At 42.6% G+C, this 24,878-nt stretch overlaps 1 protein-coding gene across 4 annotated transcripts in view; it reads left to right on the top strand.

The window, feature by feature from the left end:
• Nucleotides 1-239: 239 nt before the first annotated feature.
• DAB2 (DAB adaptor protein 2) overlaps nucleotides 240-24,878 on the top strand; it is a 41,104-nt gene continuing 16,465 nt past the window's right edge. For 2 of the 4 annotated variants that reach the window (XM_014581754.3, XM_075932514.1), the window contains exons 1-5: nucleotides 241-422; nucleotides 19,473-19,662; nucleotides 21,584-21,723; nucleotides 22,769-22,867; nucleotides 23,215-23,346. In XM_014581754.3, coding sequence (XP_014437240.2) covers nucleotides 19,569-19,662; nucleotides 21,584-21,723; nucleotides 22,769-22,867; nucleotides 23,215-23,346 — 465 coding nt within the window. In that variant the 5' untranslated portion in view covers nucleotides 241-422; nucleotides 19,473-19,568. Of the gene's footprint in view, nucleotides 423-19,472; nucleotides 19,663-21,583; nucleotides 21,724-22,768; nucleotides 22,868-23,214; nucleotides 23,347-24,878 lie in introns of all 4 variants that reach the window. The other 2 variants (XM_014581755.3, XM_075932513.1) reach the window with 2 other exon arrangements.

Consider the following 24,878-nt stretch of genomic DNA (forward strand, 5'->3'; position numbering starts at 1 on the left):
TTCCTTGTGAATTCCCTCTGATTTTTGTACGACACATATCTAATTTAAGAAACCTCTGACTTTCCTGTCGTGGGTTTAAAAATCTCCCCTTTCGTGTCATTCTCTCCTCTCTCTCCTGTAGGGCTCATTATTGCATAAGAGCGCAGCAGCTCTGATTCCCTTCAGCCCTGGCGTGCAAAGGGTTAAGTTTGGAAGCACCGACACGTTGAGGGGGAGTAGCCAAGCCCAAACAGCAAAATCATCACAGCACATTCCTGGGTAGTCCTCAGCTGCCAGCATCTGATTAAAACCATATCTCTCGCTGTGAGTGGCTAGCTCAGCTGAAGGCTGGAATACAACTGAATATTTAGCCGGGCCCACGGTGTCAGCTAGTCTGCCGGCTGCCGCCCGAGGATTACGCAGGAGTAGCTCGGAGCTAGTCTGTAAGTAGTTTTTTCCAAGAGGGAGGTGGATTTTCCTCCGATTTTTTTTTTTTTAAATGGAGGGGAGCAAAGTAGAGGGGGGGAGCTTATTGTAACGTTTCCTGGGGTCTGTAGGGCAGGGTGACTCTGGCGCAGGCTGCGTTCAGACGCATTTCTTCAGTCAGCAACCCCCAGCCGGTTCTCGATTGTGAAATTTAGTCGTTCCCTGGGGTTGCTTTGATTCCTGCCTCTGAGCCGGACGCTGCAGCCTTCTCTTCGGCGACCCGTCTTCTCAATGTCTGGGGAGTGTTCTGGGAGGGTTCTACCCCCCCCCCCCCCGGCCTCACTAGCGTCTTCTGCGAGACTCTGCCCCGCTTCGGAGGGGGCTAAGGTGGCCCGGGGAAGGCGACCTCTGCGAACGTGAGCAGACTAATCGCCTACCAGCTGGTATTCGTTTGTGCTTTTAGGAAAAAGCCGCTGGTGTCGAGTACCACGATAACTCTTCCAGGGCGGCTAATTGACACGAGCTCGTGGGGTGGGTGGTATTGTGGCAACACGCCGAAGTAAAAGGCTCTGCCGAAGGCAGACGCCCCAGGGGGTGCTAAATCCCTTAAAGCGTGAAGCTCCCAATTTTGGAAGTGCTAGGGTGGGAGAGACTGAATGGGTTAAATCTCTGGAGCCAGCTGTGACTGTAACGGCTTTCATAGCCCAGGACTAGTGTCCCATAGATATGGGGGAGGGAATAGTAATGCTAGTCAGTAGCATGACACTACTCATAAAATGTTCTAGCTTAAAATTGGGTGGAAACGTCTGCATCCTGCCTCCAGGAGCCTGAAAAGGCCTCTTGACTAAAGAAGCCAAGAACTCAAAGCTAAACAAACAAGCACTTTCTATGGAAAGGCGGGGATGAAGACAAGCAGATTATTTACATTGCTATATAGATAGTAAACCCCTTCTGTTGCTCTAGAAATAGTTTCTCTGAGAATCTAGTCACTCATTGTTAATAGTGTGTGGAGGGAGGAAAGGCCTAAGAAGCATTTTGGCCAGAGCAGTTTGTCTGTTGGCTTTCTAATGTGTTTGCAACTGGGGCAAATAGGTGACACTCAGGAGTGATGGGAGGTGGGGAAGGAAGCCTACAGGCAAAAGTGAGAGGTGGTGTAGTAAAAAAGCTCTGCCTAGTGAAAGGGAGCTCCTCTTTTCAACCTGGAGGTTGGTTGCAGGAGAAATAGATGTCTCAGTGGTCAGATCATCATGGTGACACTCAAGTAGGGTCTTATCAGTGTTCAAGGTTGTGTCCTAAATCTATTTGCTCACAGTAGAATTTACTAGGCAGCTTGGGGTAAACTTTCTCCAATGCACAACACATTTTTAGAGTTAAAAAACCCAGCAGTGTACTCAATTAGCTAAACAAGCTAGGAAACAACTTGTCATCCAGTGAAAGGGTGGCCAATCAAGAGAAATACCTTTCTAAGGGCACAATGACCCTTGGGAGGAGGCTACACACTAAACCTTAAAGCTATGAATCTTGATCCCCTTCATTGCTGGTGGCTTCCACAGGTAACTAGGTATGGAAAAGTGGTCTCAGCACAGAAAACACCTGAGACTGATGCACTGAAGAAGCTTGAATCAAGATGAATAAGAATTTGTGCAAACCCCTGAAATGCTAAGTTGCATCTAGTGAGAGATTGTCTCTTATTTAGGCATGTGCTCATCTGCCCACACTTTAGGGGTGGGCAGAGACACAGTAGAAGGAATATTTTCCTTCTACACTTTTTTATTGAAAAGAAAAACCTTAAAGGTACCTGTGCCATCATTCTGATGGGTACTAGTACATGTGTCTACTAACCCTAAGAAATGCACATTCTGGGATGGTAAACCTACCTTTCAGCTCTTAGGTGTTATTTCTGCTGTTCCTCATTGTTAGGAGGGGAAAATAGCTTATTCATTCACAGAAGCTAAAGGTCTGATTTCAGACTTGGTTCTGGAGGAAACTTTTAATCATTGGCCTAGGAGCAGGGAAGGGGATTGGAAGGAATGTAATCAGATTTCTTAGAACTGATCCTCAAAATAGTTCCAAGGGCAGTAACTGATTTCACAATTAGGGAGAATCCCCTAATAAAGTGATACTACATCTCAAAGCATGTGGGGGTTGAATGTGTAGAGCAGCTCCTACTGCTCTGCAAAACCAAAATGGCTCTTGACCTTTGTATGTACTTCTGAAATGGCAAAATTGCTTAAGTTTGGGTTTTAAGCATGATTGATATTCCTAACTTTGAAATGGAACCAACATAAACAGTAAAATGGAGAGCTCCCAAAGGTGTTTACGCTATAGATAGGTGAGCCACAGAAACAAAAGCCTTAATTGACTGAGGCATTTACTCCAACCTCTTCAAGTCTCTAGGGGTAGATCTACAGAACAGGGCTCAACTCGAACTAAGCTATGTAACTTGAGCTACACAGTTAGCATCTCTCGTCAAAATAGCTTATTTCAAATTTGGGTACAACTACACAGTACCTCAAAATAGAGCACTTTCCTCTGACTTCCCTTCCTCCTCAGAATGGGATTTACAGAAGTTGGAGTAAGAAGCCTGTTATTTCAAAATAATAGGCTTGCTGTGTAGGTGTGCAATATGTTATTTCAGAAGGATATCCATTATTCTGACATAATACTGTTGTGTAGAACCGGGCTACTCAAGACACAGCCTGTGGGCTGCATGTGGCCCATGGGCCATTTGTTTGTGGCCTGCTATGCAGCTTGGGTTTATACAGGGCTCAACACACGGCCTGCAGGTGAGATCCTGTGAACATGCTCCCCAGCAGTGAGCCAATAGAATAGACTTCAATTGATGTGCATTTTAGTAGTTAAACTCCTGCACTGTCATTGCTCTTTAGAAGTGCTGTCATATGGGTGGAAATAGGGAAACATGTCTTATCAGCAGACTGACTTAAATGAGGCCTGTGTGTTGTGTAGTCTTGCCTTAATCTTTGTATTCATGCCCATCAGTGTGGAAAAACTATTTGCTTATATATGCCACCACACTTAACTTGTGACCCTCAGCATGTGCTGGGAGTATCATTGTGGCCCCTGGGGCTTCCAAAGTTGAGTAGCCCTAATTTAGAAGTACTCTTGAACTCTTCTATTTACTTTTAAAGAATGGCCAGAATTGAAGATGGTATTCCAAGTCCACTCAGGTGACTCTTAACATTTCTGTAACAGAGTCTAAGCGAAAAAGTATTATCAGTCTCCTCCTGGCAAAAAAGGGCCCTGTCAGCTAAAACAAAATGCAAATTAAGCACGAGCTGTCTATTTGGCATGCTATGAACACAAGATGTGGTCCTACCCCAGAAAATGTAGCTAGCTGTGACTTCCAAAACATCTTTTTTTAAACAGTCTCCCTAACACTTCACATGACTCCTCCTTGACGGAAGGAAGGCATGTCCAACATAACTGGACAGCATGGAGACAGGAGCAGGAATAGGGCAAGTAATTCTTGTAAAGGTCTTCCCTGTTTAGAACTGAAGCAGGGATAGGATGGGGGAGAGCTAGAGATGCATCAGTAAGGATTTACTTGGGGTAATGGAGGGCTGGCTCTAAATATATGCTTCTAGATTATGATAGCTGGGCACTGCCTGGTGAATGTGTATACCTGTGAGGTCCAAACACTGATCCATTTTATAGATAGTCTATTCTGCATTTAGGAAACTTGCAACACGTGGGACACTCAATGCAACAATGCAGAGAATACATCTGTCACTGTATCCCTGGGCTCTGTGGGACTTACTAAATATACTTGGCTTCAAGGAGGGATGTTGTAGCCTCCCCACTGCTGAAAGAGGGAACTAGAAGCTGTGGATGTCGGGTAAAATGGGTGGTATGGAACTGTGCTGTAGCCTTTAGGTACTATTGTTAGGACCACAGGTTTCTGATCTCCTTGAGGAGCTGCGTGTTTCTAGGATGCTTGAGTGGTCACCTGGGCTGACCCTGCACTCTGAGGCTTAATCTACACTGCAGGGTTTTTGAGAGAAGCCTTTTGCAGAAGATCTCTTCTGCAAAAATGCATCCACACCTCAAGTGCACTGTGGAAAAACAATGTGCTTTTGCAGAAGAGAGCATCCACGCTGCACGGACACTCTGGCGCAAGGAAGCTCTGATGGCTATTCTGTTAATGGCCATCAGAGCACCTGTGATCTTTTTCTGATAGGGTTTTTTGTGCAAAAACTCCTCCAGAGCAGCCACAGCTGCAGCCTTGTGCAAGAGCTGTAGCACAAATGTTGTTCCTTGTTACTCTAGTGGCAAAAGCCCACTGTTCTGGTGATTTTTCTTGCACAAAAACACACTTGAGGTGTGGATGCTCCTTTTTGTTTTTGTTTGGTGCAAAAACTTTGCAGTATAGACATAGCCTGAGATGCATGTGGACCACAGTCAGCAGGGCCAGCAAGTCTGATGACATTGCTCTAAACTGAGTTCATGCAAAGCAAGCAGAAGCATTTATTGTCCACCAGGGTACTTCAAAGATATAGTCTGGCAGTCAAGTGACAGTAAGATCCCTCAAGATAGGGGAGGGATGAAGGTAATATTTAGTCCTTACTAGTGCCTATCAATTAAGATCTAGCTCAGTTTGGCTAACTGTAACCTTCAATATGTGCTGGATATACAGTGCTTCCTGCAGCACCCATTGTCTCACATAAGGCTTCCTGAGAACTTCAGTGGAAGAAACACTGGCTTTGTCCAACCTCTGTAGTAGTTTAAGATTGAAGTTCTACTATGGAGAAGAATGCAGGACCAGAGAGCAGTCAAAATTCTCTTTAGAATGGGTGTAATAAAAAGCAATCGTGTCTTAACAGAACTTGATAGCCTTAGACTGAAGTCTCTTACAGGAGTGGTTACTGAGGCTAGTCAGCTTACTGAAGAGGCTTTCTTGTCATTCTTGTCTTTTGATAGTGTGGAAGTGCTAATGTAAGCAGCTAAAATTCCCTTGGCTAACTTCAGGGAAGGGAGATGCCTTGATTGCATAGCAAATGGCTACATCCAGTTTGCCGGGGATAGACTCTGGCAGGCTGCTGCTACTGTATTAACTGTGCTTCCACAGGAATAAGTGATTGCAGCTCCCACTGGCTGAGGATCACCATTCCTGGCCAACAGAAGCTGTGTCCTGGGACAGACTGGCCACAGTTCCAATTGGCTGGGATAGGAGCTTTAATCCTCCATATGTGGAGGCGCAGGTAATTATAGTGGCAGTGGCCCACCATAGGGGCAAGTGGAATGGTGAAAGAATGCCCAGTAACAAGAAAATTGAGTTGGCTGCCAAATATTGTGGTCTGTCTGCATCCAGCTTGTTAATCCATTCTAAGATCTTGTCTAGGCAAGAAGAGCCAGTTTAGTTACACTGATTCAGCCAGTCTAGCAGCAAGGCCTGTCCTCTAGTATTGCTAATGAAGCATATTTACAAGTACTTTGCCTTGTTAAACATTTAACTTCTTCATTCTAATACTTTCTAAACACTAATCCCATTACCCCTGGGAGTATAGACCCCACCCTGCAGAATGCATCATGGCTGAGATGCGTATGACCTGATGGAAGCAAAGAAACTCAAGTTTCCCCTCTCCCCAATGCTGTAGAGTTAAACATTACTTTTTCTATTCCCTCTAACTGGCTCCTAAAGTAACAAATGGAAAGATAATAGAATCTTAATCATGACCCTTTCAGTCCAACAGGACTAGTTAAGTGCAATGCTTTGGTCTTAACTGAGTTTCTGCCTCATTTAGCCATTTCTATCCCATAGGGATAACCTTGTTAGAATATGAACCAATTTAGAGACTAAGTGACTGTGCACATACAGGAGTATTGTATAAAGACTGACGAGACATTTCCCCCCCCCCCCCTTGCAAGAATGGTACAAGATACACTAGCTGGCAACTTTCTTGACTGAAGTACCACAAACTGCAAATCTTCTGCTTTATAGAAGCATAACTACTGGGGAATTGTCACATGATATCAAGTATAAGACTTGTCTGCCTAGCCTAAGCTAGGCAGACTAAGAGCTTGGAAAGAGACAAATTCACTAAGTTTCAGTCCTTGTAGTATAGTACTTGCTCCTTGGGATCATACCTTAGACTTCACTAGAGACAAGGATAGTACACAAGGCCAAATAACATCTTGAAAGGGCAACAGTGAGAAGGCAGTTTTGCTTTTCAACAGCAAAAGATTATAAGGGTTCAAATTGCAAAAACTTGAGGTTGATTTGCAAGTCGGAACTGAGTCGGATTAAAAGTTGGTGCCTATCCTCATCCTACCATGTAGTGTCACCCTCTCTAAGCACTCTGAGAAGTGATGCAGCTAAAATTCTCAAATGGGGGTGGGTGGGGGGGGGGTGGAAAGATGGCAGGAAGGAGACAAGATGGCCCTAGAGATGACTGGCATGTAAAGCTATGAAGGAAGACTCCCATCAGAATTAGAACTTGGTGTTCTTGGCTGCTAAAGCTAGTCTGTCATGCTGTATGTCTGTCCTATTCTAACTTTCTAGAACATGCAAAATAGAGAGAATACTTCCAGGAAAAGGCTGCAGTCTGCCAGTAATGTCTACTGGGAGAATTCATTTGCACTTGTAAAATGCTGGATGACTAAGCCCACTGAAGTAGATTTATAAAAACAGAGGCCGAGAACATTTCAGAGGAACATCCCGTTTACATCTTTTGGGCAGAAAGCAGGCACATGTGACTTCCCCTTCTGTAACTAATAAGACTAGTGAACAAGAGCTTCAGGTGCCAAAATTAAGCAAAGGCAGTAATGGCACCACTCAGACCCCTTTTGGGCTATCAGTGATGTAAAACTCTGTATCCTAGACTTGTAAGACATCAAGAGGTATCTGACAGAGCATTTCATGTTAAACTGAAAGCTAGTAAGTCTCCCTGGGAGACTAGTCTATATAGCCTTAGTCTTTACTACTGTGCTCCTTAACATCTGTGCACCTTCCAGTGCATTAACAAGCATGTGATGCATCTCACTGCTTCATGCAGTTCACTTATCTGCTGATCAAGGGTGCAGCTACACAGTGATAAAGCCCATAGCTGTGGTTGGCCTGTGGTGTTCAAGAGTAGTGTGAGCTAAGTAGTTAAGATCTATTGGGTGAGGACACTGAACTAGGACTTTGGGCTCTGGGGCTGGAAGTAGGAAAGGGAAAATGTCTACATAGTTATGTTGCAGCCCAAGTTCTGGGATCTTGCGAAGGTTGGAGGGTCCCAGAGCTTGGACAGCATCCTGAATGTACACAGCACCTCCTTCTTCCCATCTCTGATTCCGTTGCTTGGGGACAGTGGTAGGCTTTTATTCCCATGTGGACAGCAACATATGTATGGAAGTAGACTTGTGGGTTTTTTAACATATCCAGATTAGCCATTAGCCATTCTTGGCTTTTTATTTCTTTAGAAACACTTCTGTAGACCAAGTTCTAAGCATTTGCTGAACAAACCATTGCCTGCTCAGACCCTGAGCATGCTGCAAATTCTCAGCGTCCTAGCCCAATAGATCTTAACGACTAAGATCACACTACTCTTAAACACTGCAAAGGTGATACAGTAAATCTCTTCCAGGTTAATGGAAAGTTGGGGCACCTGGACAGTACAACATGGCAGACCATAAAGACTGTTGTGTCTAATAAAAGTCACATGCCCAAGCTGCAAAAGATAACAAGAGTGGCAAATTCCACAACTAAGAACACTAACTGCTTCAGTGCAGGGGGAGAGACTTAATGTAATTCCAAAATCACCCTGTTTTATGAGATTTCTTCTTAGGCCCTCTGAAGCTACATCTTAAAATGCTTGTGGCAGATTGATACTGAAAACTCTTGCTTCCAACTTCTGGATCTTTACAAAAACTCTGGCCTTGCAGCGATCCATGAACTTCTCTAAAGTTTCCTAGTAAGAACAGTATCTTTGTCACCTATATAAGTTTTGGCCATTGCAGTAGCCAAAGATCATAGTCATGTGGCTTTAACCCATGTGAAGCCAACTGGTTTTGGGAGATGTGAAGATCAGCTTAGGGCACAATCTGGCAAATAACTTCCAATTAATATTTGAATACCTTGGTATCTGACTGGCAGTGACATCCTGGGTGCAGAACTAAATTGCCAGTAAGTGGAATTCTATTGTAGCTTAGAGATGCTGCATTCCTAGAGTTCGATCAGCTCTGTTGGGAACTAGCACAAAGATTTAAGTGCGCTTTTATTCATGGAGTTATACACCAATATTACAAGCTGGCCAAAACCATGCCCATAAAGCTGGCTATTGAATGGCTTCCAGCCAGATCTCAAACATGTGACATTCTAAGGAATCTGTACTTTCAAGAGAACTGATTTGTAATGTTAAAATCCTGTAAACTGCTGAATAGTCAGTTCATTTGGAGAACTGTTAGATGAGTAGGCAACAGATGCCTGGCTGTAGTCAGCATTTACATAACTTTATCTAAAAACCTTCAACTGTTCTTGTACTTCCTAGATTCTTAACAGAATGAAATCCAAAGTAAAGAACAGGAAACCAGTGGAATGATCTCATCCTGAGAATGTTGCCCAGTTGATGGAGCAATAGTTAGCAAAATAGGCTGAGATGGAGAAGGTATTTGGATGGTAGGTCATCCAGTGCCTCCTTGTTGCCTGTACTAAGACCCTGGAGAACAAGGAGTTGTCCCAAATTAACCCCCCTCCTTCCACCATAGTGGCCACCATGAATGACTTGATTACTTCAGAGCCCTTCCAAACTCTAGTGAACAATTTCAATAATGTAAAACTTGGAGGCAGTGATGGAGACAGCTCCATCACTATTTCTTAACTTTTTACTCAGTGTTAGATGGGAGGAGGAGAGCCTAGTCTGGGCAGGGGATTATCCAGTGCCTTCTAAAATAAATGCAAATAAAGCACATAGGTCATGTGGTTTGACCAGAAAAGCTTTAAGAAGCAGGCCTGTGACCTTTATTTAATGAGGCCCCTCTTTGAGAGGTATAAACCCAGTATAGGACTGATTACAGCAGGTCATTTAAATGACGGAGACAAAACTCATTGGAAAAGTACTCTAAACTAGATAAGCAATAGCCTTGATGAATGTGACTGCTACTTGTTAGCAAAGGTCTGACTAGCTACACTAAAACTGATTGTAGCCACACTCAGACAAGCTTGTTCAAGTGTGAACTTGGGTTGTGGCCACTTTAAAAAAAAAAAACTAAAAAACAAACAACACAACCTCCAGCTCTTTAAAAAGAGGAAGGACTGAGTAGCTGGAAGGGGGGGGCAAGCATTTATGATTGGTGTGGAAAGAATGACAGTAATAGCATATCAAAATGATTCTAGTGTAACTGACTCAACTGTCTGAGTTTTGTCTGCATCACAGATGACAAGTGAGCTGAATGAAGTGCAGCAGTGCTTTAACAGCAAGTGGCCCATTGGCAGCCATCAAGACTTAGTTCAGATTTAGACCTCTTGGTTGCTTGAGTCTTTCTGTATATTGCTAGAACTGGATGGGGGGGGGGGGGGGAGAAATACTCCTGCTCTTAAAACTTGTCATCTGGTGGCAACGACAAAGCTTTAGGTCAATTCCATGCCAACTCTTGCCTGGGTTTAGGCACAGAAGAAGCAAACACTGCCGAAAATGCAGTGTGGCATAAGGTTTACCCTTACTGAGAGGGAAATGCTACATAAGCAGGTTTCTTCCGAAGCTTGCTTTATTTGCACTGATACGCCATGATGTCACTGGAACACTAAATTCAGAAATGTAAATTCATTTAAACTTCTCTGCCATGAGAACCAGAAAGGTGAAGTGTAATCTCCTGACCCCAGTTGTCTACACTTCAGGGGAAGGAGAGGCTCCCATGGAGGCTAACCTCACTAGGGTCTCACATTAGACTCTACAACATGTCTGTTACCATAGTCAATTAGCAAGCAGTATGACCCCTTGATCAAAAGAAGGAAAAGTTCAATTCTTACTCAGCAGGTCACATCACAATCTCTGCTGTCAAATTACAGTATGTTTAGTCCATTGAAAGTGTAAACTCTATGCCCTTGTCCATTAAAGGAGTGCTCAACCTTTGTTTTAATAAAGCAAAAAAATTCCAAGATAGCACTAACTTTTCAGACATGCATAAAAGACCCTGTTCAAAAGGCAGATGTATCTGAATAATGCCTTCCTTTTTTTTCTCTCATTCACTAATGCTGGCACAATGCCTCTCAAGGTTATTCAGTGCATTGCCAATGCAACAGTGTTTAAAGAAAAATGTGCAACATTTCAGCATCAAGTCTAGAGATTTATGTGCATAATTGTTGTTGGTCAAGCCATACCAGAACCTACATGAATGTGCTATTGTCTAGCAGAAGCTGCCTCAAGTGTTAATGTGTAGTGGTGTTAAATTGATTATTCCAGATCTTATGAGAGCAATGTGGCTTGTTTAGCTTCAGCTGATCCCTAACTTTTTTCATATAAACTAACCTACTTCTAGGTAGTATATTCATTTTAAAAAATCAGAGCTGCCAAACACAATGCAACTTATGTAAAACAGTGCACTGCTGCTGGAGACTGAAAATCATTCAATAGCTCTTTAATAGACTAAAGATGTCTCTTTGGCAAAAGGTTTTAATTGGTATCTTTATACAATGACTTAATCATCAGGAACGCTATTTGGTTATAGTGTTTAAGTACAAAAACCTCTGAAATTTCTAAACTATTAGGAATTCAAAGAGCAACAGTGCAGGCATTAACACTGCCTTACAAAATTGTTCCTAGTACTTGTTGTTGTATTGCAGCAATTCTGGCAACTTCTTCCCAACAGGATATGGTGGAGTCGGCAGGAAAGCAAGGCTTTATTACCCTCTCAGCCGCCTGTGTTCTACCGCAAGGTTAATATTTACATGCAATAACTTTGAGCTACATCAAGTACATGCAGTACCAAGGGACAATGAAGAAGGCACATGCTGTGAGGACAATGTACTGGGCAGTCTAGCAGAGATGTTTTTCCTCTGGCCTCTCCATGTTCCCCCAATTTCTTCTTTCACACAATTTTAACTTGCATGGTTCTTGATGAAAGGGTAGCAATGGAACTAGTTCAGCTTTTATAAATGGTAGACAAGTTCTCTTTAACGGAGTATAGAAGATAGCTGTTTCCAAATAGCAGAAGGAGCTGGCATACCCGTAATTGAAGTTTGAAAAATCCCTATTTTTTCAACTACTTGAAACAGTGCCACCCTTGAGTGATAGCAGCACACTAGCTTATTGGCCACAACCTAAAATGAAGACTGTCTAAAGCAACTATCCAAAGATCCTAGAAACTGAGGAAATTAAACCTTTTAAAAGTGTATTTCTTAGCCTTTCAAGAAGTCAGCCTGCCTTGTTAAAGGGTCTAACAGTTTATGAAGTGTGTGCTAAAACTCCTCTTCACCAATTGGGTGGATGATGGTCACTAAAATGCCTGAGTTAAGACTGAGCCTCTCTCAGGCATCTTAGTTTGTAAGTGGGGAGGTGGGGGGTGGGGGGAGGATAAACTATTAATCTGAAATAGTTACACTTCCTGGAACCACTCTGAAATCTCAGCAGGATTTCCTGCCTTGAGGTAGATGACTGGGACATGTCTTACTATGTGGTTTCTTATCAACAAACATTACTATTCAAGAATTGCAGCACCACCTCACCTTCAGTATGTGCCTGTCTTGTGCTTTATGCATGGTCAACCACTAAATACATTTCATCACACAGGTTCCTGACAGTGCTAGGCTGAAATAATGCCACTAATTGGCTTTAATGGAAACTGATCTCATTACCACACAAGGAGAGGCATTAAGATTATTCATTTGCAGGCTCTTTCTGGAGACTCCAATGTAGACAATACCTTAGGTATCTAGATGGTCAACTTGTCAGAGCTTCTGCACATAGCTACTAAGGGCCAAATTCTACCCTTACTCCTGAGTTACACTAGTGTAAGTATCTGAGGACCAATATTTTCAAGTGTCTAAAGACTAGTATATTCTGACCTTACTAATTCTCAAACCAATTACTTCATGCTTTTTTCAGGTAGCACTTGAAGCTGCCACAAGTAAACATTTTTTACTCCTGAATTGAAAGTCCATTTAGGGGGAATAGTCCCATAGCTAAAGGAATGGGGGCAAAAGGGGAAACTTTAAGAGCTAAATGTGTCCCTCTTCTCAGTGCTATTGTAGACATGCCTTCATAAAGGACTGGCAACTAAAATAGCAGTGCAATGTACTCTGTATACACATGCAGAAGGGGGCAAATTAAGTTCCTTCCAAGATCTAATCATGCTCCTGTATCAAATCACAAACAATACAGCATGAGAAGTTGCCACGTCTGTGTGCCTGCCCTGTTTGACAAAGCAAGAGTAGATCTTGAAAGGAAAGGTAACCTGTGGTCTTTCAAATAGACCATGTAGCAGCTAGCAAAGTCAAAATACTGTTTGGCATGAGTGTTTAGTGGTAGAAACAATCTTTTTTTTAAGGCCTTCCACTTTCCTGGATGACTCTAGTATCAACTGTGGGATAAATATTGCATGCACCTAATGCTGAAAGCTGCACAAATCAGGTGGCTGTATAAGCAACAGGCCTATAGTGGTAACAGGGTAGATTCCATATTGTATGTATAATAAGGTGATCATGACAGGCAGATGGACAGCCAGTTAAATGGGATTCATTGAGCATCATTTCTTCCCCTGAGACTGAAGCATTTCTTACAAAGTGATAGCTTTTTTCTTCAAATTCTTCTGAGAAGAATTTTCCCTTCATCTAAATTGACTTTGATGGCATTTCTTCCCTCCTTGGGCTGTTGATAAAGTTGAATGGTGTATACTATCTTGGCTGCAACTAATCCAAAAGCTCTTTGCAATGGGATCATGATAGTGTTAGCTAAATGATTAAGTAAAGGCATCTGCTAATGAGCACTGGATAAGTACTGACTTGTACCTGTGAATACGGTCCCTTGCATGGTACTGCTTCTGATACTGAAGTGCACAATAGTGTGGCAACCAAAAATACTAGCTGTAGCTGAGCTAAAGCAATTGTTACTATTTGACTTGGCAATATGTCGTCATCTACTGAGCCTGTCTGGGTTCCCACTGGCCTTGGACTTGGCAGTCCTGCTCCAGTTTGCAGCCAAGAAAACTAGGTTGAAAATAAGTGTCCTGTAAAACTGTGCCTCACCTGCTGATCACTGGGCTAGGGAATACCCTGGGAACACTAGAAACATTAGGTGGTCCAATTGATCACATTTGACTAATCTTCAGCTTCTTTCAAATGTGGGGACTACTTGTATACAGCAGACCCTCCCATCACCCCCCAAGTGGAGTGTGGGGAAGGGTCATTTGGTGTACATCTTTGAGATAAGATACAGATGGGTGAACTCTATTTCTGGCTGGGCATGTGTAGCATCTGAAATGACAAGGCCCTTAGGATCAGTTAACTCTCAGATGTGATCTGAGTCATGGTTTTACCTGAATCGCCTAAGTGACTCAAATTAGGGCTACCACCAGTCCCAAATCAGACAGGAAGGCCCTGAAATTTAAAGTTCCAGGCTGAATAACTCCAGGACCATTTGTAATCAGGCTGTCTGCAACTTTGAGGTAGCACCTGCCTGAGGCTCACTTGCCCCAGCCTCTTCCACACCAGAAGCTGGAGATGGACCATGGTAACTACCCTGGATGGTGAGCCTTGGGGGCCACTCAGGCATTCTGCTCTGAGCAGGCAGAGGTTTCGGGACTCCCCACAGCACCTTGGGCTCCCTGAGCATCTCTCACAATGGCCTGGCTCTTGCTTCTCTCCCCCCACCAAGGCTTTGTCCTGGCTAGGAGGAGTTCTGGCACATGCTCTCCTTCTGAAAAGATGGTCACCCTACTTAACGTGGTCCTTGCTGCAGGAAGTAGCCGTTTGTTCATTGCATTATCTGCAAAATGGCGAGGTAAAGTTCATACAGGACACATTCTTCTCACTCACTCCAGTGAGTTTTTACAATTTGGTGCTTTCGTGCTATTGAGGCTCATCTAAAGAATAAAGAAGCCTACATCGCTAAAACATTAACTTTTCAATAGTGTAACCTTTGCACATTGCTGAACATCTGGCTTAGTCTCCTAGCTAGCTAGGAGACAGATTCTCATGACATGGTAAAGGACTTCCAAATGGACTCTTTATCAAACGTAGTCTGTCTCTTCAGTAAAATCTGAAGGACCATGTTCTAGAGTGAAATGCTAGTAAACCATAGACTGCAAACTCCTTTTCCTAGTACAGGGTGGCAACAAGCCAAGGGATTTGAACAGGGTTTCTTAAACTTGGATTATTGCTGACTCATAAAATACTTGGTGAAAGCTCTGTATAGTAGGCATTTGCTGTTGGCTTCTGATAAATGATCCAGTTAGAAACTAGACACCCCTACAGGAGAGAAGAGACTTGGACTTCCACAATAAAAAATGGTTGTAAGTTTTCCTATCTAAACACTAGGAAGACCAAAAATGTCTTGGAACCTAAACTTGTGTAGACTAACAGGTGAGGAGGGGTGAGTTGATAGACAGGGTCATCTCTGTTCTGAAGTTGTTCTTGGAACTTGTGATTTTTTTTTTTTCTGCAGTGAGTAGAGGAGTATATACCTGCAGTGGCAGAAAGTCAGAGGAAAGGCAGCTTCCATCTTGGGTATATAAACTCTGTAGGAACCAAGCTCCAGATAATCCCTTGCCTTTAGTGGGCAGTTGCAGCCTAAACTAAGATAATATTCAACTAAACTGGCATCTCAAAGCAGTTGTCAGTAGGAAATCAATGAGTATGAATCTAGTGGGGATCTGCAGAGCTCACTACTGGGATCAATATGATCTGTGATCTAGAAAGCAATTCAACATGAGCTCTCTGACAGTGTAGGAATGTAATCTCAGGTATTAGGATTAACTAATTGTAGAATTGCAGTACTGAATTGCCTCCCTAAAGGGCTGGGGTAGGGAGATGAGTCATTTAAAAGTTTTAATGGAAGAGTATAGCTAAAACTAGAATACCTGTGCATAGGAATCTTGTATCATAAAATGCCTACATATCCATGCATACCAAGTTACTCTTTTTCTTGTGTAAAGCAGATGCTTTTAGTGACTAAATGGGGTGAGATTACAGATGACACTGGTCACTAACATGTAGCTGACACATCAGCTTTTTGGTTGAGTAGACTCTACTGGAAGTTGAAGGAATCTTTTCCCTGGATCAGACTGTCTTTGCCAATCAGTTTTCACCTTTCCCTATAGCATGGTAGAGTTCATTTGCAGGTTAAAAGTAGCAAGTGATGGATTCTAATTCCAATTTCTTCAAATCCTGACTGGAGGACTTGAGTAACTCAGGTTGAATACTACAGGACTGGGGTGGGTGAGGTTCTCTCCACCTGCATTTAGGAGATCAGGATGGGTCCTTTTGGCCTTAATCTACCTGTTGCTCCATTATAAATCTAAAGTTACATTGTGGTAGGGAACAAAACAAAAGTCAACTGTACTCACCAAGAAATCATCTAGCTAAGGAAAGTCTCTTGTTGGGCTTTTCAACTAATATTGCAAACCAGTCTTTAAAGAGAACTTCTAGAATAAATGCTCAAAACTCCAGATCCATCAAATCTTGTTGACTACATATGACTTAATAGACATATAGTCTTAATATCAGATTTAAGATAGTGTTCATATTGTTTCTAATAAGCAGTCTTGAACAACATTCTGGATTGTCTCATTTAAATAAAATTGAATTTTTTACACAAACTTGTGTAATCAATGATCACTAGAGTTCACAGCTGATTGATCTTGCACTAACTTAATGTTGGCTTTGGAGGCTTCTCCAGAAGTAGGAGGAGCAAACTATGCCCAAGACTTATACATACTTAAGTCATCTTTTCTGATAGTGCAGAGTCAAACACCACTATCTCTGACTAGGTTGGAAACTCTAAAACAGGGTTTCCCAACCTATGGGTCAGGACCCAAATACGGGTTGCCATGACACTTCAGAATGGTTGCCAAGTGTCTTCCCCAGGTGGCTCTACCCCCTTCCTTCCTCCTCCCCCCACTTTTTTTTGAATTGCCTTGGGTCACCAAGTCTTCCTGAATTGTCAAAATGGGTCCACTTGTAAAAGGCTGGGAACTGCTGCTCTAAACTCAGCTTCCTGGTCTGCACAGATTGGTTTGCCTGCACCCTATCTGTAGGTTGTCGGGGGGGGGGGGGGAGGCTCTGCCCTTCTAAGCCACCTCTCCCTACAAGAAGACCTAGGAGAAGTAGCAGGGGCCTAGTGCTGGGATCAGGATCCCCCTTCACTGGCAGTGGTCCCACCCTTCCAGCTGTTAGGGAAACAGGGCTTAGGAGCCAAGGGAGCAGGCTGGCACCAAGCTGCTCCATTTTCCCCTACTACCACCAGTGGATATGGGGCAGGCCTTACACCTGCTGGAGACCCAGGCCACCCTGGATTCCACGGCATGCATGTGCCCCCCCCCCCCCGCCCCCAGTATAGCATGAGGGACAGCTGCCCTAAACCATCTTATGGACCAGGATGGCTCTGCCTGTGCTAGATGCTTTATTGGCAGGTATAATTGCCCTCTTAGGGGACTGGCAGAGGATGGGGATGGGGAGGGAGCTGAGCACTGACTAGATAAGGAAACACAGCACCTTTTTGTTAAACTCCCAATGGGTACTCTGGGTAACCTTACTCCCAGTCTTCTTTAAAACCAAGTCTTGGGTGCAACAGTGCAGCTTTCACTTCTCTAGTCATATTGAGAATGTACTAACCTTCCTAGAGGATGCTGTAACCTTACCCAGCAGCAGAACTGCATCTGAGGGTAGTATAAAATTCCAAATCTGTTTCTCAAGTTCTCTAATTAGACACCTTCATTGCTGTAAAAGTGGTTTTTTGACTCTGGTTTACCTTAGGCTGCATGTTCACAATTTCCGATGAAAGCAAATTGAAGTGCAGCATGTATCCCACCCCATCTCCACTAAATGTTTAATAGTGGACACTGAATTACTCCCAGTACTAACACTTAAACTCTAAGATGGTCATTTTATTATCCTTCTGACTTTTTTGGGGGGAGGGCGAGGAGACATTGGAATGTATCTAGATAGTTTGGTTTTCCCTGTGGCTGAGTCACTAACTGTTAATCTTCTAACATTTTGCATAAGAGACCCTTATGCTAAGGAGCACTGGATTGGAACTAATATTTGTCATCTGTAATCAGTATAACAGCTTTCTAACTTGTGTCTTGACACCAAAAAGTAAATCTGCTTAATTCCCTCAAGTGACCTAGTTTTAAAAGATTCTTAAAGTACTAGCTCATTGTGGATGACTTTCATATTTTGAAATCCAGTTTGGCCAGGTAAAGTACTAGTGCCATTTATTTGTTGCCTGTGTAAACCTGGAAATACTAGATCAGGGCAGTCAATCTCTTGTCAAGGTCCAAATTTCTTCAGTAAGGTATCAAGATCCAGACTCATGATAATTATAGATCTGTTCAAAAGCATGTGGGTCCAGATTTAGGTAGTCAATGGGTGACCTACAGGCTATCAACTTGCATGTTAAAACTAAGCGGTTACTTTCTGTCCCCAAACCAAAGGGGAGGGGGTAAAATACAGTCCCTGGGTCACATCTGGGCCCCCCACACTTCTCTGGGCTATGTGCTAGAGCTCAGTTGCATCCTCAGGCAGGCTCCCTGTCTGCCATGCTCCAACACTGCTCACCCATGGCCCCAGCAGCTGGCCACTTTCTCTGCACAGCATATGCCTTATGGCGGAGCGCCACATGCTTAACCTGCCACAGCACAAACCTCAGTTATGTCAGTGAAACTATTTGAGACCACTTCTTCCAACCTGATCAGGACTGCAGGATCAAATTACTTAATGGCTTATTAATCAAAATGACTCAGAACTAGGGGTACTGCCACACCCCTGGTTTGAAGTGATCAAAGCCTGTTCAATGGCTCTCAGTACCTGCTCTGTATACATGTGTATAAATATATTCTAGTACCCTTGGAGGAACTTCTTGCTTTCCTTGGGCTGTTTGAATACCAAGGATCTTTATGCTATAAGACTCTTATTCCCTACACTTAGTTCTGGATATATTTTACCTTATGGCGCGCACATGATTTGTCTTGGATGGCTTGGCTGTCTGAAAATGGGCAAATCTGCAATAGACCTAGAATCTTTCAACTTTCTCATGCTAGCCAGAACTACCCTTTAGAATAATTAAACTTGTAGAACCCTCGTATTGAATGGCTTTTTGCTCCTCTAAAAGCAGAGTTCAAGTACAAGGGTTCTTCTGAAGACCTACATGAAGGGCACATACTTTACCCTCTTGTCAAAGTGGTGCCTCTGCCTACAACATTCTTGTTGGCCCAACTAGCATAACAAATGCTGTCCCTACTTGTATAATCCACATACAATACATGACTAGTATTTCCACATCCATGGATAGGCTTCATGTGGCATGTGAGGCCCTGAACTTCCAAGAATATGGAACACTTCTGGACCAATAGGTGTGACAAATGTTCTAAACAGACTGTCTTGTGCATTATTGGTGCCCAAAGGCTACAAAACTCATTCCCTAAAGTGCAACTGCAATACTTAACCACTTCAGATTCCACATGAGGTTGACATCAGTAGCTTTCCTCTTCTCCTTCACCCTCCTAAAAAGGCAAGGACTAGCCCGGGGAGGGAGGACGAGAGCCGTTTTGATCAGTCTAGACTAAACCAGCATCTGTGTGGCAGATAAAGCAAAAAAAAGCTTACCAAGATATATAGGAAACTGACATCTTGACCTCTTTAGCACACCAGGCAAAATAGTATCTAGATCTTAATCCATGTCCTGTAACTAAGCAGTTGCATCTAGTAGCCTAAAGTGACTCTTGGTGTCCCTTGATGGGAGACATTAAAGCTTCTTATTCAAGATCTGTAGCTTCAGTTAAAACATGTCAATTGTAACTGCTATTTTATGTATAGTGGGTCAATGGCATGTACACTTTCAATAGTCTTAACATTGTGACATTTTAAGTGAACAAAATTGGCAATTGAACTAAAGCACTTAATCTCCTTCCTGTAGGTGAAGTATTATGCCTGCCTGATCGCTGCTGGGACTTCCAACCCATAGCAAGTATCACTTTAATGTTCTGGAGTTGAGGCTAGCCTCCATCTCACAATGTCTAACGAAGTAGAAACCACTAATGTCAACAATCAGCCTGAACAGCAGGCAGCCCCAAAAGCACCTGCATCAAAGAAAGAGAAAAAGAAGGGTAAGCTATTCCATCTCCAGTACGTTGCTTCATATGCAGTTTAACTCTTATCCTCCCTCAAGCCCACAGTTCCTCAAAATACCATTTGGTATTCTGGGTTAGCAAGTAAGTAGTTCCTAAACACACTCCAAGATTTTGGAAAGTGTGTAAAAGCAAGTGTTCTGACTTTTTTAATGAAGTTGCTCATTTCATAGCCCTTAGCATCTATCCACTGCCACATTTGGTTTAATCCTAAAGGTATTGATACTTGCCTATTACCCTCTCCTTCTGACAAGACTGCTTCATTTAATACTGGATTTAAATTCCACTGCCTGCCAAGCTCTGCTTAATGACGAGCACAAGAGCCTTCCTTCTAGGAAGTGAGGATTCTGGCAATAGACTTAAATCCTCTGCACTTTGACCTGTAAGGTTTGGGTTTTATTTGGGGGTGGGGAGGGTTAATTCGTTTTGTTCATTCAGAACTGGTATTACCAAAGTGGAGGTCTTCTGTTGCAAGAACTGTATCTGAGCACTAATCCTTAGAGCTGACTTGCTCAGAAGCTTATTCCAGCTATTGCCAGTTCTAGTGTATAAACAGCTTCTAGTCAGTCCATGTGAAGTACCACCTCCAGGGAACAGTAAAGCAAGCTACTATAGTGGCAGGGAAAGCATAAGGTTTTGCACTAAGGTAAGAGTACACTAAGCCACACCACCAATTTTGCCTTGCTTTGACCCCTGAATTGGCTGTGCTAGAACAAACTTGCTAAAATCATCCTGGTCTGTAGACAGATGTTTACACTCATAGGTGCCAGTGAACTTGGCTGTGTATTCCACTTAATTACACCCTTTGAATGTTCCTTCAGAATATTGGCTCAAGTAGCTTCCACTTTCTCATGGGTAACTAATTCCCTGATTAAAGCAGGAGAGTTGGAAAAGCTGTGTGGTGCTGTCCCTTTTCTAGCTGTCCTCAAACAACTCATTTGTAGGAGTTGTGTGTTTACTCTTTCACTTAGAGGAAGCTACACCAGTACAACAGAACTGCATTACTGGAGCTGGTTAAAGGGCAGAAGTAACATGAAGCCCAGAAAATAGCTGCAGATAGGACTCTGACATCAAATGCTGCTCCATCAGCACTATCACATAGTTTAATGACTAATGCCAAGTCTATGCTCAAGCATGTGCGAGCAAAGCAAACAAAATTGCTATATATTTGGTCAAATGACTGATTTATGATCAATGCAGGAACCTGTGTAAAGATTTGAATTGAATTTGTCCATACATTCTTTCACATCCAGAAAGGTTGAAGATTCTAGCAAACTTGTGATGCTGACTTGACTTTATCCCCTAACTTGCTAGAATCCACAATTGGAACTAGGTGGTAAGGAGGAAGCAACTTGAGTCAAGTTAACTGATACACTTCTATTAAACCTTCCTCTGTTAGTGTTTAGAACACTCTTCAAATGAACATACTCTTCCATCCTGCAGTGAGGAATAAAATTGGTCAGACCACAGATTTTAAAGCTTAGTGCCAGATGTTGGTATAAAACAGGATTGCTGGTCCAGAACCAGTGGTGATAGTAACCCTGTCACTCATCACTAAAGCTTCTTAGACTGTCACTCATTTACCTTGGGTCTTGACAAAGTAGGATATAGGAAGTCCAATAACATAACTAGACAATAAAGGAACAGGGAAAGAAACAGCAATTGAGGAAATTTGCTTCAGAGAATCCATGACAAGCCTCTAACTCTCTCTCCCCCACAATTCCCCCAACTGCCATATAAAACAAGAGTATGGACACTGTTAGCCAGTACCTTAAAAGCAATTCCCTAAACATGCAAGCATAGAAATGTTTGGTAGCACCAGACAAATGGATTGCAGTGCACTCTCTTCAGAGACTAGGCACTTAAAATTTGATCGCCATCACTTAATCTCTACTTTCAGGATCAGAAAAAACAGATGAATTTCTTCTGGCCAGATTCAAAGGGGATGGAGTAAGATACAAAGCCAAGCTGATTGGCATTGATGATGTTCCAGAAGCAAGAGGAGACAAAATGAGCCAAGATTCAATGATGAAGCTGAAGGTAAAAGCCTGAATTTAAGACCATGCATACTACTAGTATATGATGGTGAAAAGCACACCATGCTGCAATTCCCACTCTCTATCAAAAGTAACATTGAACACACTTCAACGTCATCACTGTTTGACACAGATTCTAACTGGAAGAAAGGAGTCTCTTTACTCAAGAGACTAGCAGAACTAGTAATGAAAGTAAGCAGTTGTGTTGGCAGAGCAACTTTCAGATTAGTGAGCACTTCCTAATCCTGACAAGAACTGGAGGAACTGGAAATTGCAGGTGGTGAGCCAAAAACAAACCCCAAACTTGGCAACTTAAGTTTCCTGGAAGGGAGAATTTCCATAGCAACTGAAGACTCAAATTGGATTAGTCTCTTCCATGTGAGTTTGGGTTCTATTAGACTCTACTGATGCAATTAAAATAAATTGCATGCTCTTCTAGCAATGCAAGGTTTTATTGAGAATTAGTCTTATAACCTATAGTAGTAAAGCCTAGAAAATTGAGGCCAAAGTGGAGAGTAAACTACTAAGCTCAGTTGGTAACATTAGTCATGGTCAGGATTACATGACTTACTGGTCTGATCAGCTTTTTCATGACTAATGGCTTAGGGTTTTTGGTTGCCATTAAAAACAGCACAACAGGTATGGCTTAGTTACTCTGGTTGGGAAGTATGGATCCACAACTAATCTGTCACCTATTCAGCTTAAACCACAAAGGAGATTTAGCCTTGTAAGGATACTGCCCCTACAGCTTTTGACAGAATTGCTATGTAAATGAGGTCTGCTTTAGACTTCTCACCTGCACTAGGTTAGGCTTGTAAGGAAAGCAGCAGGTCTCTTAACCTAAAACTCCAGCATGGTCTATAGTAGCATGGGTGCATAATAACTTCATCTCTAGTGAAGACCTATGCAGGCTCATGAAAGCAAATAGGCTGCACAGATCTCATGCTGTAAATTGTGCCTCAGTTAAGTATCTTTGCACAGATTTTACTTCAAAATGAACAAATTACATACATTCTTGTACTCTAATGGTAACCTTCTTCCCATTTTAGGGAATGGCAGTAGCTGCCCGCTCCCAGGGACAGCACAAACAGAGGATCTGGGTGAACATCTCCCTTTCTGGTATCAAGATAATTGATGAGAAAACTGGGGTAAGATACTACAGAATTGGCTATGGTCCTGACCTTTTAAGACCATGCAGATGGAGAAGAAACTAACCTAGCAACATCCTCAAAAAAAAAAACAGGAAAGTGTTCTACCCATACAGAACCTCTGAGGACTCTACTGCCTAATCATAGGAATTGATCTGCTCAGACTGTTTTGGAGGGAAGAGGACCCGGTCTGACATCTGTAGGCACTGAACTTGGCACCAATCTCATGTTGCATGAGATGGAGTATGCTGATCCTTAATGCTGACTTGCAAAGAAACTTGCATATTGCTTTGTTCAGTCTTTAGATTTGTTGAGCATGTCAAAAGACTAACTACTTTTAATTCCAGGTCATAGAACATGAGCACCCAGTAAACAAAATCTCCTTTATTGCTCGAGATGTGACTGACAACCGTGCATTTGGCTATGTTTGTGGAGGAGAAGGACAGCACCAGTTTTTTGCCATAAAAACGGCACAACAGGTATAAATCCAGGGATCTGTTGGGCCTTAAGATTGTCCAGTGGGACTTGCATGTCAACTTTTGCACATCACCTATGATCTTCTACCAGTTGCACTAAGTCTTATTTGAAATGGTTATGAAATCTGTGGACCACTCAATCCAAAAATGAGCCAGTTTAAGGCCAACTTGAAGAAATGAAAAGCCTATTCAGCAGGCATATCTGAAATTAACTCAAAGTTAGTCTGTACAGAAAAAACAACAAATGGCACTTGTAGACAGACAAAACATGTACATGGTGGTATGAGTTCTTGGGCACAGCCAACTTCAGATGACTGGAGTGTTGAGTTTAAGATGTGCAGATTCAAAATAAATAGAAGGGGAGGGGGGGGAGAAGAAGAGTGGGAGACAAGGAGCTAAAGCAAATTAGAGAGAATAAGTAAGTATCTGAAGATTGGGTAGTTAAATGAAGCGATAATCAGTCAATTCATAATATCCTTCCTGACAGGAATTTACACAGAGCTATTCGTACCTTCAACTATTCAGTTGATAGTGTCCCAACCATCCTTCATCACAATTGAGTCCATTAGCATGTGAATTAGAGTTCATCTGCAAATTCAATTCCAAAGTTTCTCTGATCTGGCTAGTATTAGTTTGTGACAAGACAGCCACTTGAAGATCTCTTTAATGTTCCTAATCACTGTTTAAGTGTTCCCCAATCACTGTTTAAGTGTTCTGTATGCTTCCTTTACATATATCTGACTTGTGTCCATTGATTCTTTCGTGTTGTGACTGCTATATATCTATCTAGGAAACTGGATAGTGGGGCATTACTGGCATTTGATGGCAGAACACATTACTGGATGTGCAGTTAAATGACCTTTTGATTTGGTAGCTTATGTTGGCTCCAGTAATGAATTTGCTAGCATAGATATGTAGGCAGAGTTGGCATGTCTGGTTGCAGGACTGGGTTCCTGGATGCTTATGACGTGGTTGTGTGGCATGGTTACAGAAATAATTCTTTTCAGGTTGGGGGGCAGAGGGGTATCTAAGCAAATAGGCTTTTCTCCCAAGACCGCAGAGTGAGGGGAATTACAACCCATCTTGGGATGCAGATTGTGTAATGTGCTGCAGGGGTCTGAGTTGTGGACTAGAGGTAATAGGAGTTGTGGTGGCTTGAGTAGTTCACGTTGAGGTACTTTTTTTTTGGCTGTCAATTTTTTCACTTCTCCAGGTGGGTATTTCAGCTTTAGGAATGATCTGTAAAGATCCTGTAGGTGATTGTCTGTTTGTGGGGTCAGAGCAAATCCAGTTGTAGGCAGCCAAGCCCTAAGATACAATAGACAGAAATGTCTGGGATGGAAGCTGGAGGCATGAAGGTAAGTGTAACAGTCAGTGGATTTCTGGTATAGGATGGTAGAAATGTGTCCATTTAACTGGATTGTGTCCAGGAAGTGGATTTTTTTGTGTGGACTGGTCCAGGCTGAGGTTGATGGTGGAGTGGAAGTTGTTGAAATCCTTATGAAATTCTGCAAGAGTTGTTTTTCCATGGGTCC

The sequence above is a fragment of the Pelodiscus sinensis genome, chromosome 6, assembly GCF_049634645.1.
Source record: "Pelodiscus sinensis isolate JC-2024 chromosome 6, ASM4963464v1, whole genome shotgun sequence".
Taxonomy (NCBI): Eukaryota; Metazoa; Chordata; order Testudines; family Trionychidae; genus Pelodiscus; species Pelodiscus sinensis.